Source organism: Myxocyprinus asiaticus, chromosome 46, assembly GCF_019703515.2.
Source record: "Myxocyprinus asiaticus isolate MX2 ecotype Aquarium Trade chromosome 46, UBuf_Myxa_2, whole genome shotgun sequence".
Classification (NCBI taxonomy): domain Eukaryota; kingdom Metazoa; phylum Chordata; class Actinopteri; order Cypriniformes; family Catostomidae; genus Myxocyprinus; species Myxocyprinus asiaticus.
Window position 1 is genome coordinate 5,721,430 of NC_059389.1, and position 12,645 is coordinate 5,734,074.

Consider the following 12,645-nt stretch of genomic DNA (forward strand, 5'->3'; position numbering starts at 1 on the left):
CTATGTGTTTTTCCTAAGTTGCTAAATAAGGACTACAATTCTTGTCCACTTCATTAATTGTATAAACTCACATCATTGTGGTATTTGTAGTCCTTATTAGCAACTTAATAAAATTCACATTAGAGGATTGACTGTAATTTATGTTATCAAACAAAAGCATCTTCAAGCAATGTTAACCACAGACCTTATAGGTCTACTCATTTTATAAATTATAAATAATGTGCTTATGTTGTTGGTCCTCACTGTGGTTAATTGCCTTTTTCTGCGCTGATTTTGAGAGAAAATCTACATAATGATAAAATGTTATTTTTATTTTCATACATTTGTTAACTTTTAGGGGTATACTTGCATATAGATGTCTAATAGGCATACTGCAAGCCACAAAACTGCTATTTTTATGTTTATGGTGTCTCACGTTGTGCCTAACACCACTTACTTGTGTTGTAAAATCATTACTGGCAGGTGGGCAGGTTAACGGGCTGAACGAAGAGCAGATGTCGTTTCCAAAGAGACCCGCGGGTCATATGCGCTTAACGATCCGTGCTAGGTTACATCACGGTAATCTTCTCCATTAAAATGACCTAAATTCTCTGTGTGTAACACAAAAACGTTTCTGAGTTGCCGGGTAACTGAGTTCCACGGCTGACCTCTGAGACCTTTAATCTGCGTGCGTTTATGAAACGCGCGAAATATTCCCGCGCTTTTTAGAAAGCCCGCGAATCTTAACAGGAATCAGTCTGTCGTCTCTGATTGATACTTAAAACTTACCTTAACTACCCCTAACTTTTAAATTATACACACATATTGTTTTCTAGAAGGTATTTTAGCATCTTACAAAACAGTGTAACTATAGCTTCCACCAGAATTTTGTAACTTCAGTTATTGATACTACAAAGAACTGAGGAATGAGCTACCAATATCATTGAATAAAATGATAAAGGCTATTTCCCAATGTTTGTTCTTTTTGTATTCTTACATTCTTGTGGACTTACTTGACGTCATTACAACTTATAAAAAAGAAAATAGTTTAGAGGTTGTTGAATCTACACATCGCAGCACATCTCAAAACTTGTATGTATGCGTTTTATGTCCTCTTCTGAGTTTGCTCATTCAAGGTAGTTAGACAAGACTGATTTTCACTTGAATGCAAGAACAAGAAGGCGTTCACAGCTTTGAGAAACACCCAAAGATTCTTATAGCTTTTTACATTGTTAGAATATTCTATTTTAATCACAGTTTTACAGTAACTATGGTTATTTTACAGTACACTTATGGTTACCATGGTAAACCTTTGTATCGGTTAACTGGGTAGGGATGGAAGCTGCTCTTGGCTTACCCTAAAATACACCCATATAGAAACTAACAGCCCACACCATCCTGAAAGTTGTGGGTTACACAATATGCACATTGGCTGCAGAGATTTCCAGAAGAACACTTTTACATTTAATTTATTATTCAACATTTAACACCAGCTGTTGGTTGAAGTTAAGTGAGAAACCTTCTACAACTTCCTCACGACCTTGCACAACATTATCAGAAAAAACCCAGACCAATGCATTTATCTTTTCGTTTTGTATTTAATAAAGAAAATGACAGATTGACAGACAAAGCAATATGAATTTCTCAACAAATCCCAGCAGGGTTTCGCCTTTTAATAGAAAACAAGTGCAAGGTTTTATTTTATTTGTCTTTCTCCTTCTGTTCCTTGTCCTTTTTGTCCTTCTCTGCTTTGGCCTCTTCTGCTTCGTGTTTCTTGATCAGTTCTTCAACTTCCTTCTGCTTGAGGACTTTGATTCTAGTCTTGCCATTCTCTCGTGTCAGTGTGGCGATCTCGACTGCACAGATGGACACAAAGAAGATAATCATGATTCGATCTTAAAATGGAAAACTGAAACTTGGTTCAGTTTAGAATGGCTGAAGCACAATTTTTAAAAGGACAGTTTTAACTCTACAGTAGTTTTTTTTTTTTTCCTTTACTGAAGTTGAGTGTTGTTTTAACTGTTCTGTGCAGTGTGTGAGCAGCTGCATTAGGTTGAGAGCTCAGATGGGTCTGTATGGTGTCATGATCATTCATAATGAAGAACTTCGCTCTACACCAGACTGTCTCCATCCACAAGCCTCGTCTGCACGCTAAAACATTTATTCCATCTCCCTCACACATACACACACACACACACCTTTCTCTGCTGAGAGCTTGCTGACGTCCATAGTCTTGTTTAGCACTTTGACAGCAAGAGCGAGGGCAGCTGATAGTGTCATCTCTCCCTCTTTATAGTCCTGCTTTAGCATCGACACAGCCGCCTATAACACACACACACACCTTAAATCTCTGAGTTTGTGAGTGTTCTGAGAAAATCTCACTTTTTCACCACACATTTTCACAGAATAAAAGGGTTCAGGATTGACCAACAGGCAATTACAGAAGCATGTTTAGCACCATCTACAAGCCATATTATGATATTACTACAGTACACTAGTAGTTGGACATGGTGGTGTCAAATCTGAGAGTGAATTGTTCTTTTAAATAAGCTTGAACTGATTCACAATGAATTCAGAAATCATTTAACTGTGAGAGAAAACAGAGTAATACTGTGGACATGATTAAACAGTTAACATTATTTGGTATAATATTTATTTCACTAGAAAAGGAAAGAGAAGGACTTCTAGGAACACTTTTGAATGATGACTTCAAGGAATCCAGTTGTAATATTGCGTATAACTTTATATATAATGTTTAATTACACATCTAACGTTTACATTAGGGATGCACCGATGTATTGGCCGCCGATATTTATCAGCCAGTTATTGACCAAATTAAAACCATCAGCATATCGGTTATAAGTATGAAAATGGCAATATAAAAAACTGATGGTTTATTTATAATATCAACACACTTTGTAAAAACTAATAATGATAGTCAAAAAATGTAGAAGGGTTGGCATTCCTAAAAACATTTAATATTAAAATTTTTCTTGTTCTCACATTATTGAATAATGCTAAATAAAAGCTGTGTTTTAAAGGTGCCCTCAGTAACTTTTGCCTTTGTGTCATCTTGGACTTACACTGACACCTAGCGGCTTGGATGCAGCATCATTTAAAATCAATAGTTTTCCGTTTCAGATGCCATTGTAGAAATGTATTATTCACAGTCAGCCATGATTAATTTAATCAATGAGTGAAAGTGTCAAATAACAGGACGGTTACTGAGATTAAGCGAGTGGTATTCATCTGGTCATGTGATTCTAACATGGCAGCCCCCATGTGCGGACCCTCTCCATGTAGAATAAAACAGCTTTTATAAGGTTACTGATATGACTTGAGTCTTCATTTTAATGAGAGTGCTCATGATTTCCCCATATATATTGCAAAATTACAATTCATGTCTTTAGGAGTTAAACTTTTTTAATGAGGAAAATATTACGGAGTGCACCTTTAAAATGTAGTATGCATTTCAGTGCTTCATCAGCACTGTGTGAGCAAGTGGCGCCCTCTACCGGTCTGGATGGCAATATCCATTAACCATTACACCATGATAGAATTTAACAGGGTGTTTTATTCCTTTGGTTAAAATTTTATATTTTTCCATGATGTGGTTGACATTTGGAATTGCCCAACATTTACATAATATGAATTTGTGATGTTCTATTATATATAGTACATACATGTAAAATGTGAGTTCTGTTGTTTTGAACTGCAAAACCAAAAGTGCAAAAATGTAGAAGCACAAAACAACCTTTTTCACATCAATTTTCATGCTTGATATTATTTTATTCAGTCTTTTTTATCTTCTATTTATCTTTCATTGTGGCTCTCTTTAAAATGTTGAACTGTCATGTGTTCAACAGATCCAATCCACATTCAATGGAAATTATTTATTGTTAGAACAATAAAAAAGCTTTTGTACCTCTTTGTACATTTTTAGAGAGTTTAATTTCGGAGCAAAACAGTGATCTGATGACAAAATAATATAAGTGACAAAATACTGGTATCGGCCAAAAAACTTCATATCATCCCTATCATTCATATCATAAAAGTTCATCCCTAGTTTACATCTTGTGGCTTTTTTTTTTTTTTTTTTAAACAGTGTGCATTTTAGCATTGTGCCTTACTATAACTGGTTTTTGCTCTTTTTATTTTTAAATGAGGGATGAGTCTAAAATATTTTTTGTGGAAATTGAACCCAGAACATTCCCTTAAATGAACAGGACTTCCAAATGCTAGTTGAACACTTCAAGCTGGTCACAAGTACAAGCAGAAACAAAGAAGCAGACAACATGACAATATATCCATACTTGAAATTTAGAACAGTCTTCATTCGGTCTCTGAAGTTAAATACTTTTTATTTTTGTGCTAATGCTGCTGAATGTGCGTTTCACTCACTGCGCTGTTGTTGCCGATACATGTGGCCTTCCAGCCTCCGTAGTTTCCGCTGGGGTCACTCTGATAGAGCTGGAATCCGTAATGTTTGTCCCACCCCATGTACAGAAGAGACACACCAAAGGGCCTCTTACCTGACCACACACACAAACACACTGTTTACAATCAGCAGCCCAAAGCGTTAATGTAAAGTTGTGGTTTTATTTTGCAGTCGTACCTCCAAACTGTGTGTAAGCCTGTTTGATGTCACAAAGTGCAGTAACCAGCTGCTCGCAGGGGATTGGCTCCTGATACTGCAGGAGATACCTGCAAACACACACATGTCCTAAATCCTGAGGCTATGCTATGCATAATGAATATCAGATCATTTAACAAAAATATGATATTATTTGCAACAAAAGCTGGAAATGAGTTGGAGGAAAAAAACAACCAGCCATAACTGTTTAAATGTTTCACCACATGGAGTTGTGGGGCTACGACATAAGAAAAGCAACCTTTTAGCATAATAGCTAAAAACATTAGTAAATGGTCAGACTACAGTTCCTATATTGCAATGCATTATGCTGTAATTACTAAAAATGTTAACAGGACACTGGCCAAAAGTCTAAAATGTATTCGCCAACAAATTTTCCAGTCGCACCCAGTGCTTGGCAGGAGTGAATTTTAGACCCTGCCAATCATTTTGGCTGGCAAGCAACACAACACTTTTTTGAAAGGTGTCCAAATAAGGTTTTACTCACCTCTGTGCGATGAGTCTCAGTTCGTTTGTCAGGACATTGGCGTCTGAGGTAATTCCTGCTACGCTGCATGCCATGTCTCTGCATTTACACATACAACACATCTCTTACACATACAGATTTCTCAAGCACAGAAATTAACATTATATATCCTCCATATTACTTTAAGACTTTAACAGAACTAAAAAACTTGACAATGAAATTACTGACGAAAAATTTGTTGACGAAGGGTCTTGTCTTTCGAAAAGATGCATCATGATGATAATCAAAACATACCATTGACGAAAATAAGACAAGAATAAATATTGCAATATATAAACAATGCACTAACACAGAAAGAAAAATATAGAAAGAATTGACTCAAATAATCGAGTGCAGCCTATACGGTGTATGTGATATTAATCAGTGATATTAATCAGCTATATCCACAACATAAACGTAATATTAAAACTTACATCTGTGCAGACAATGAAGCAAATGAACAGGTGAACTTGAACTAAATTAAGTCAGAATGCATAACTTGTGAAAACGCAGTTTCCTTTAATGCTTTGCACGTGATGCAATTTAGTAAACTGTCTAAACGTGAGGAATTCACAACAGAGAAGCTTCTAAATAGCTAAAACATCAGTATATTCTTTATAAAGTATGCATTATTATATCAGGAGCTTAGGTTTTCAGGATAGTTCTCATGTTGTTTAATCATATGAAACATTTGAATCTTTAATATGTTTAAACATTTTAAGAGGTTTATACTTTTTTAAATATGTGAATATTTGGTTAAAGTTTGATATGTTACAGTTTGACATGCTTTTGGCATTTTGCTCACTATCGTCAACTAAAATTTTATTTTTGTTGACTAAAATTATATGCCATTAGTCAGAAATATTTACTAAAATTAAATATGTCATGTTGAAATTAGATCTGTCAGAATTAACACATTTACACATGCAATTAATTAAGTTTAAAGCGTACATTTTTCTTAATCATGATTAACGCACTTACCGTTAATACAGCACAAACCAACATAAACACTGGTTTGAAGGGCAGAAACTTTGCAATGTGTCTGCCAGGAGTCATTACACTGACGCACACTTCACAACACACACACACCAGAGCCCTTTTGTCAAGGCGAGCCTACAAGCTTAGCATAAAATAGCATAACACGGCAGTCCCATAGACATTCTTTGGGTGGTACTGTCACAACATGCTAGATGACCATTACACTCTCTCCTACGATAGAGCCGCGGCAGTTGTTATCTCAGTAAATAAAAGAAACTCTGCACACACAACAGCGCTTCCATGATAAAATGATGGAGAAAGGACCTCTTGACGTTTTTTGATGAACAAAACAAGCCAAGATGGGACTTGTGATAGAAATTAAGCATTTTTCAGCCTATGCAAGTCACATTTCTATTACCACTGAAAAGTCGCCAAGTCTTAACTATCAGCAAAACGCAGAATGAGATGCTTTTCATGTGGAGTTTAAAATGCAGATTGACGCTGGAGTTGACGCCCTGACGCAAATCATAAAACGCAGCTTCACGATTGCTGTAGGAAAGCAGACAGCCACAGTCTACCAAAAGATTAATATTGGATTGGCCCCATTCACTTCCATTATACAGTGCATTCAGAAAGTATTCAGACCCCTACATTTTAGTTTTTTTCACATCAGTCTACACTCCATACCCCATAATGACAAAGCAAAAACCAGATTTTTGATAACTTTGCAAATTTATTAAAAAGAAAAACTGAAATATCACATTGACATAAGTATTCAGACCCTTTGCTATGACACTTGAAATTTAGCTCAGGTGCATCCCATTTCTCTGAATCATCTTTGAGATGTTTCTACATTTTGAATGGAGTCCACCTGTGGCAAATTCAATTGATTGGACATGATTTGGAAAGGCACACACCTGTCTATATAAGGTCTCACATCTGAAAATACATATCAGATCAAAAACCAAACCATGAGGTCAAAGGAACTGCCTGCAGAGCTCAGAGACAGGATTGTGTCAAGGCACAGATCTGGGGAAGGTTACAAAAAACATTTGGCTGCACTGAAGGTTCCTAAGAGCACAGTGACCTCCATAATTCTTAACTGGAAGAAGTTTGGAACAACCAGGACTCTTCCTAGAGCTGGCCACCTGGCCAAACTGAGCAATCAGGGGAGAAGGGCCTTGGTAAGAGAGGTGACCAAGAACCCCATGGTCACTCTGGTTGAGCTCCAGAGATCATGTGTGGAAATGGAAGAAACTTGCAGAAGGACAATCATCACTGCAACGCTCCACCGATCTGGGCTTTATAGCAGAGTGGCCAGAAGGAAGCCTCTCCTTAGTGCAAGAAAGCAAAAATGCACCTAAAGGACTCTCATACTGTGAGAAACAAGATTTTCTGGTCTGATGAAACAAAGATTGAACTGTTTGGCTTCAATTCCAAGCGTCATGTCTGGAGGAAAACAGGCACTGTTCATCACCTGCGCAATACCATCCCAACGGTGAAGTATGGTGGTGGTAGCATCATGCTGTGGGGGTGTTTTTCAGCGGCAGGGACTGGGGGACTGGTCAGGGTTGAAGGAAAGCTGAATGCAGCATAATACAGAGATATCCTTAATGCAAACCTGGCCCAGAGCACTCAGGACCTCAGACTGGGCCGAAGGTTCACCTTCCAACAGGACTATAACCCTAAGCACACAGCCAAGATAACGCAAGTGTGGCTTAGGGACAACTCTGTGAATGTCCTTGAGTGGCCCAGCCAGAGCCTGGACTTGAACCCAATCGAACATCTCTGGAGAGACCTGAAAATGGCTGTCCACAGACGGTTCCCATCAAACCTGACAGAGCTTGAGAGGATCTGCAGAGAAGAATGGCAGAAAATCCCCAAATCCAGGTGTGCAAAGCTTGTCGCATCATACTCAAAAAGACTTGAGGCTGTAATCGCTGCCAAAGGTGCTTCAACTAAGTACTGAGTTAAGGGTCTGAATACTTATGTCAATGTGATATTTCAGTTTTTTCTTTTTAATAAATCTGCAAAGTTATCAAAAATCTGGTTTTTGCTTTGTCATTATAGGGTATGGAGTCTAGATTGATGTGAAAAAATAAATATTTAAAGCATTTTAGCATAAGGCTGCAACATTACAAAATGTGAAAAAAATGAAGGGGTCTGAATACTTTCTGAATGCAATTTAAGTGTCACACTGTAACAGATTTTTGCTTGGTTTTTTTTGTGTTTTTTTTAAGAAAAGGAGGGATGAGTCGAAATAATTTTTTTGTGGTAATCGATATTTTGCCACAAATGCTGTCGATTGAGCTTAACTTGTATTGAACCCGGAATATTCCTTTAATGTAAACAGTGCCCAGCCTGAAGCTTTGAATCAGATGTGAAAACCACAACTCACTCATTGAGTTTGTAAATCTTCTCAGAGAAGAAAACCTCATCCAGCAGTTTATGAATGTTTCTCCTCTCGGCTGCCAGCAACACGCCATCATTTGCCAGAATGCCCAAGCAGGTGCCAGCGTGACCGATGGCCTCCATGGCATATTCTACCTGATACAGACGCCCTGCAAACAACAAAACACACAATGAAACCCCGATTAGGGTACAGAAGACATGAAGTCAACATTCCAAATAATAATAAAAAACTTAAAAACAGTGGATAAAAATGGACTCACCCTCAGGAGAGAAGATTGTCGTTCTAGAGTCATACCTCCGAGACTAAAAATAAAACACACAAAAACACAGCCTTTTTAATTATAAGGGTCAAAGAGAGAGTGGAAAATGGTCTTGTAAAATTTAACAACAACTGTTTTGGTGCAAAGAACCTTGACTAATATTATAAGTTTAAAGGACATTAAGATGGGCCTTTACAACAGTTGATTAAAATGGACCAATAACTGTAAGACTCACCATAGTGTCCTCTGATTAAATTACTCCTGTAAACAAGAGAAAACATGCATCATTGATTAAAGAACCTTCCCATGCATACAATCTTCATAATAATAATTTATTTGATTAGTTTGTGCTGCTGTCAGAATCTAAAACATCCACAAAGCAGCTACAAATTGAAACAGAAAGCAGCCTAACATTAAAGAAATTCTTAAAAACACACCTCCAGTTCTCAGCCAAACACACTATATTTTATTATTAGAAATCATATGAGAATATGACGTATAAATGTGAGTTTTAACCCTTATGCATCAATTTAAAAAAAGTTGCTCAGAGGTCCTTAGAGGACAATAATGTCCGTGTCAAAAAACTGCCATAAAAATAGTATATATTAATATTATTTTCCACTTTCAGTGAGTTAATTTTTTAACCAACATCAGTCTTGATCATAACTACCAAATAGTCATTCATTTTCAGGATTTTAACCTTTTAAATGCCAGTTTGTTTACATAATGCCACTGCTGTTTTTCACTCACACACACTTCTCAATACACACACACAAAACACACTCTGACATCCATACCAACACACCCACACAATTTTAGCTGCATCATTTATTCAATTGGCCTGCAGTGCTCTATAATACAGCAAACAGAAAATAGGGGAAAAGCATGTATTTGCTCCATAGGCTAAACATGAGAAAAATGGCGCCATCTGATGGAAAATATTAAAAATGTACATTTTGAAGCCAGGGCTCCGGAATGAAAACATAATATCATAGAATTCATGATTCTATGCTTATTTGGCACTGGGATCAAATATTGCAGTTTTAATGGGTTTCAATGGGGACATTTTTGTCCTGAAGGTCCTGAGTGTAACTATTTTGTGTACACAGTGTATTATAGATGTATTATAGGAACTGAGGTTGAAATATTACAATTCCCCCCAAAATACACACCTTTGGCAAAATGTATGCCGTTGGCATTAACACAAAAATGAAAAAGACAAAAATGTCCCGAAGGTCGCACATGGGTTAAAGCTGCTTTCAGTTTCTCCAGATTGAATGTGTTTTAGCTTCAGCATTAGCACCTGCAGAACAGCATGAAGCAGCAACTTTACGCTGTCTTTAACGTATCCTTCACCTAGATGATCTCAGAGCGGCTTAGTCGTTTACCTATGCTGGGTATGCTTAGGTATATTACGAACACAACGCAGTAATTCAAAATATAGTAAAATAATGTTATTTTCATACCTAAAACCTTTGCTCGAGCTGCCTGGTCACTGTTGCAGGCTCGCGACGCCACTCAAGAATCTCACTGCAGCGGGAAGTGCGTCCACTCTGCATTCACCCTAGCTATTGTCACGTGTGTTAAATGAAGCTCTCTGATTGGCTCCCTTCAGACGCTTCTGTCTAAATTCGATGTTGTGCTAGCAGCTTAGTTTTAATTTCGATATCATTACAAAACAATTAAAGAACTACCCTTTAATGAAACATTTGCGTTGAATAAATGTACTTTGGAATGTTAGTAGGTTATGATTTTATGAAGTTTTTTGCCTTGTAATGACGGAAAATTACAATATTAACACTGAGCTTTATGGGATTTCACTTATTCATACTTACTTTTGCCCGCTTCCGGATGTTGTGTGCTGAAGAGAGTGGGCGAGATGGACAGAATATGGTCTTCTACGCCATTCGGAAATAAATCGTAGGTCAGTTCTCCAGCGCCTAGCGCACGGGAAGACCAACAGCAGCCATGAATTAAAGGAATATTCCGGGTTCAATGCAAGTTAAGCTCAACAGACAGATTTTGTGGCATAATGTTGATTACCACAAAAATTAATTTAGACTTGTCCCTCCTTTTCTTAAAAAAAAAAAAAAAAATCGAGGTTAGAGTGAGCCACTTACAATGGAAGTGAATGGGGCCAATTTTTGAAAGCTTTTAAAGTCAGAAATGTAAAGCTTATAATTTTATAAAACCATTTACATTCATTTTTCTGTTCAAACTTATGTATTATTTGAGCTGTAAAGTTGTTTAAATCGTTGTTTTTATGGTCATTTTAGGGTTTTTGTGTTTAAAGCGTTATGTCGTCATGGCAACAAAGTAGGAAAATTGGATATAACTTTACACAGAAAAGGTTAGTAATTGATTTTATCACACTAGAACTATTTTAACACGCATATTGTTTACGTCTTGTGGCTATACTTTTGAAACAATGTTTACAAATTGGCCCCATTCACTTCCATTGTAAATGCCTTACTAAAACCCCGATGTTTGATTTTTTTTTTTTTTTTTTTTAAGTAGGGACGAGTAAAAACTTTTTTTGTCATAATCAACATTATGCCACACATGCTGTCGATTAAGCTTAACATGTATTGAACCTGAAATATTCCTTTAAATATTACTGAAACCATTTTATTTGTCTTTTTCTTTAAAAACACAATCCACCATTTTTTTATTTGCTGTCAGATATTTTGCATGTGTTAAGCTGTATTCCTATATATTTAAATATTTTAATGGAAGATATATCCGGAGATATATTAAAGAATATGCAAACAGTTAATATCTCCCTCAGTCTCTCTAAGATAAATGATTGTGTTCACAGAGAAAGCAGTACGTTCTATCACATTTTAAGCAACTATAATGAGCTATGTCTCATTTATAGCTCTACCATACACCATGCATCTCATCCACAGGGGCTCCAAGAGCTCTGTCACAATTTGAACACTGTTTACGCCTCACATCCACACTGGAATGGCATTTTCCTCCACTGAACATGAAGACTTTCGAAAACACTCTCTAGTACCATGGCTAACCAAGATTATTTCCCTTATACTGTGTTAGATGTGCTCTAACTCCATTTAAATAATTAAATAAAACTATGATACTTTAATCACAAATGAGTTATGTTTACTTGTATCTAGTTAACTGTACATAAATAATTAAGTTCACTTTACTTGAGCACAAAGAATTATGTTTCCTTAGAATAAAAGCATGCAAACCGATTGCCTTTAAATATCTAGGTAAGATCAACTACTTAGATTTTACACTGTAATCCATTTTTAATTGAAAACTATGTTTTCAGCTTCCCAACATCATCCTTTCCCAAAGTATGCGGTAACAGAGAGAATTTTTGAAACTGACTTCTAGTGTGGATAAGAGCTTTAAATGTAACAAAATTAATGTTTCCATGTTTTCAGTTGAAAATTCAGTATTCAGTTTTCAGTTTCCTAACATCATTGTTTTCCAAAGTATGTGGTACTCAGGGCTGGCCCAGCCTACAGGCGGCCGCCTTGGGCCTCGACGTGCCTGGGGGGGCCCCACGGACATGTGCAAATTAAATGAACAAGTCATAAGATTAAGAAACATTGGTGATTTTTATTTTGAAATTCTCCACAGTCCAATGGCTTGTATCACACACACACTCAGAACGTGCAACACACGTGGACCTGGTCATTTAACATCCACATTACAATGACCGTGAAATCTAAAAACCAATTTTTTTTTGTGATTTTCTCCCCTTTTCTCCCCAATTTGGAATGCCCAATTCCCAACGCGCTCTAAGTACTCGTGGTGGCGTAGTGACTTGCCTCAATCCGGGTGGCGGAGGACGAATCTCAGTTGCCTCCGCATCTGAGACCGTCAAC

The 12,645-nt window shown here is 36.9% G+C and overlaps 1 protein-coding gene across 3 annotated transcripts; it reads right to left on the reverse strand.

Annotated features, from left to right (window-relative positions):
• Positions 1-1,557: 1,557 nt before the first annotated feature.
• Positions 1,558-10,334, reverse strand: LOC127435582 (proteasome subunit alpha type-4). 3 transcript variants are annotated; one of them, XM_051689138.1, is made up of 9 exons: positions 10,252-10,334; positions 9,021-9,046; positions 8,786-8,828; positions 8,512-8,674; positions 5,118-5,195; positions 4,595-4,683; positions 4,381-4,511; positions 2,178-2,301; positions 1,558-1,835 (listed from the first exon to the last, which is right to left on the reverse strand). In XM_051689138.1, exons 2-9 carry the CDS (start codon positions 9,021-9,023, stop codon positions 1,681-1,683), a joined length of 786 nt encoding a protein of 261 aa, XP_051545098.1. In that variant the 5' UTR covers positions 9,024-9,046; positions 10,252-10,334; the 3' UTR covers positions 1,558-1,680. The 3 variants fall into 3 exon arrangements, with proteins under 3 accessions (XP_051545098.1, XP_051545099.1, XP_051545100.1); XM_051689139.1 differs by lacking the exon at positions 10,252-10,334 and adding an exon at positions 10,089-10,141; XM_051689140.1 differs by lacking the exon at positions 10,252-10,334 and adding an exon at positions 9,958-10,071.
• Positions 10,335-12,645: the final 2,311 nt, after the last annotated feature.

Bases quoted from the DNA above. Each gene is read 5' to 3' on its own strand.
- LOC127435582 (XM_051689138.1), bottom strand. The intron at 5,196-8,511 runs GTGAGTTGTGGT...GTGTAAATGCAG, and splicing joins AAGATTTACAAACTCAATGA to AGACATGGCATGCAGCGTAG. The intron at 2,302-4,380 runs GTGAGTGAAACG...TGTGTGTTATAG, and splicing joins GTATCGGCAACAACAGCGCA to GCGGCTGTGTCGATGCTAAA.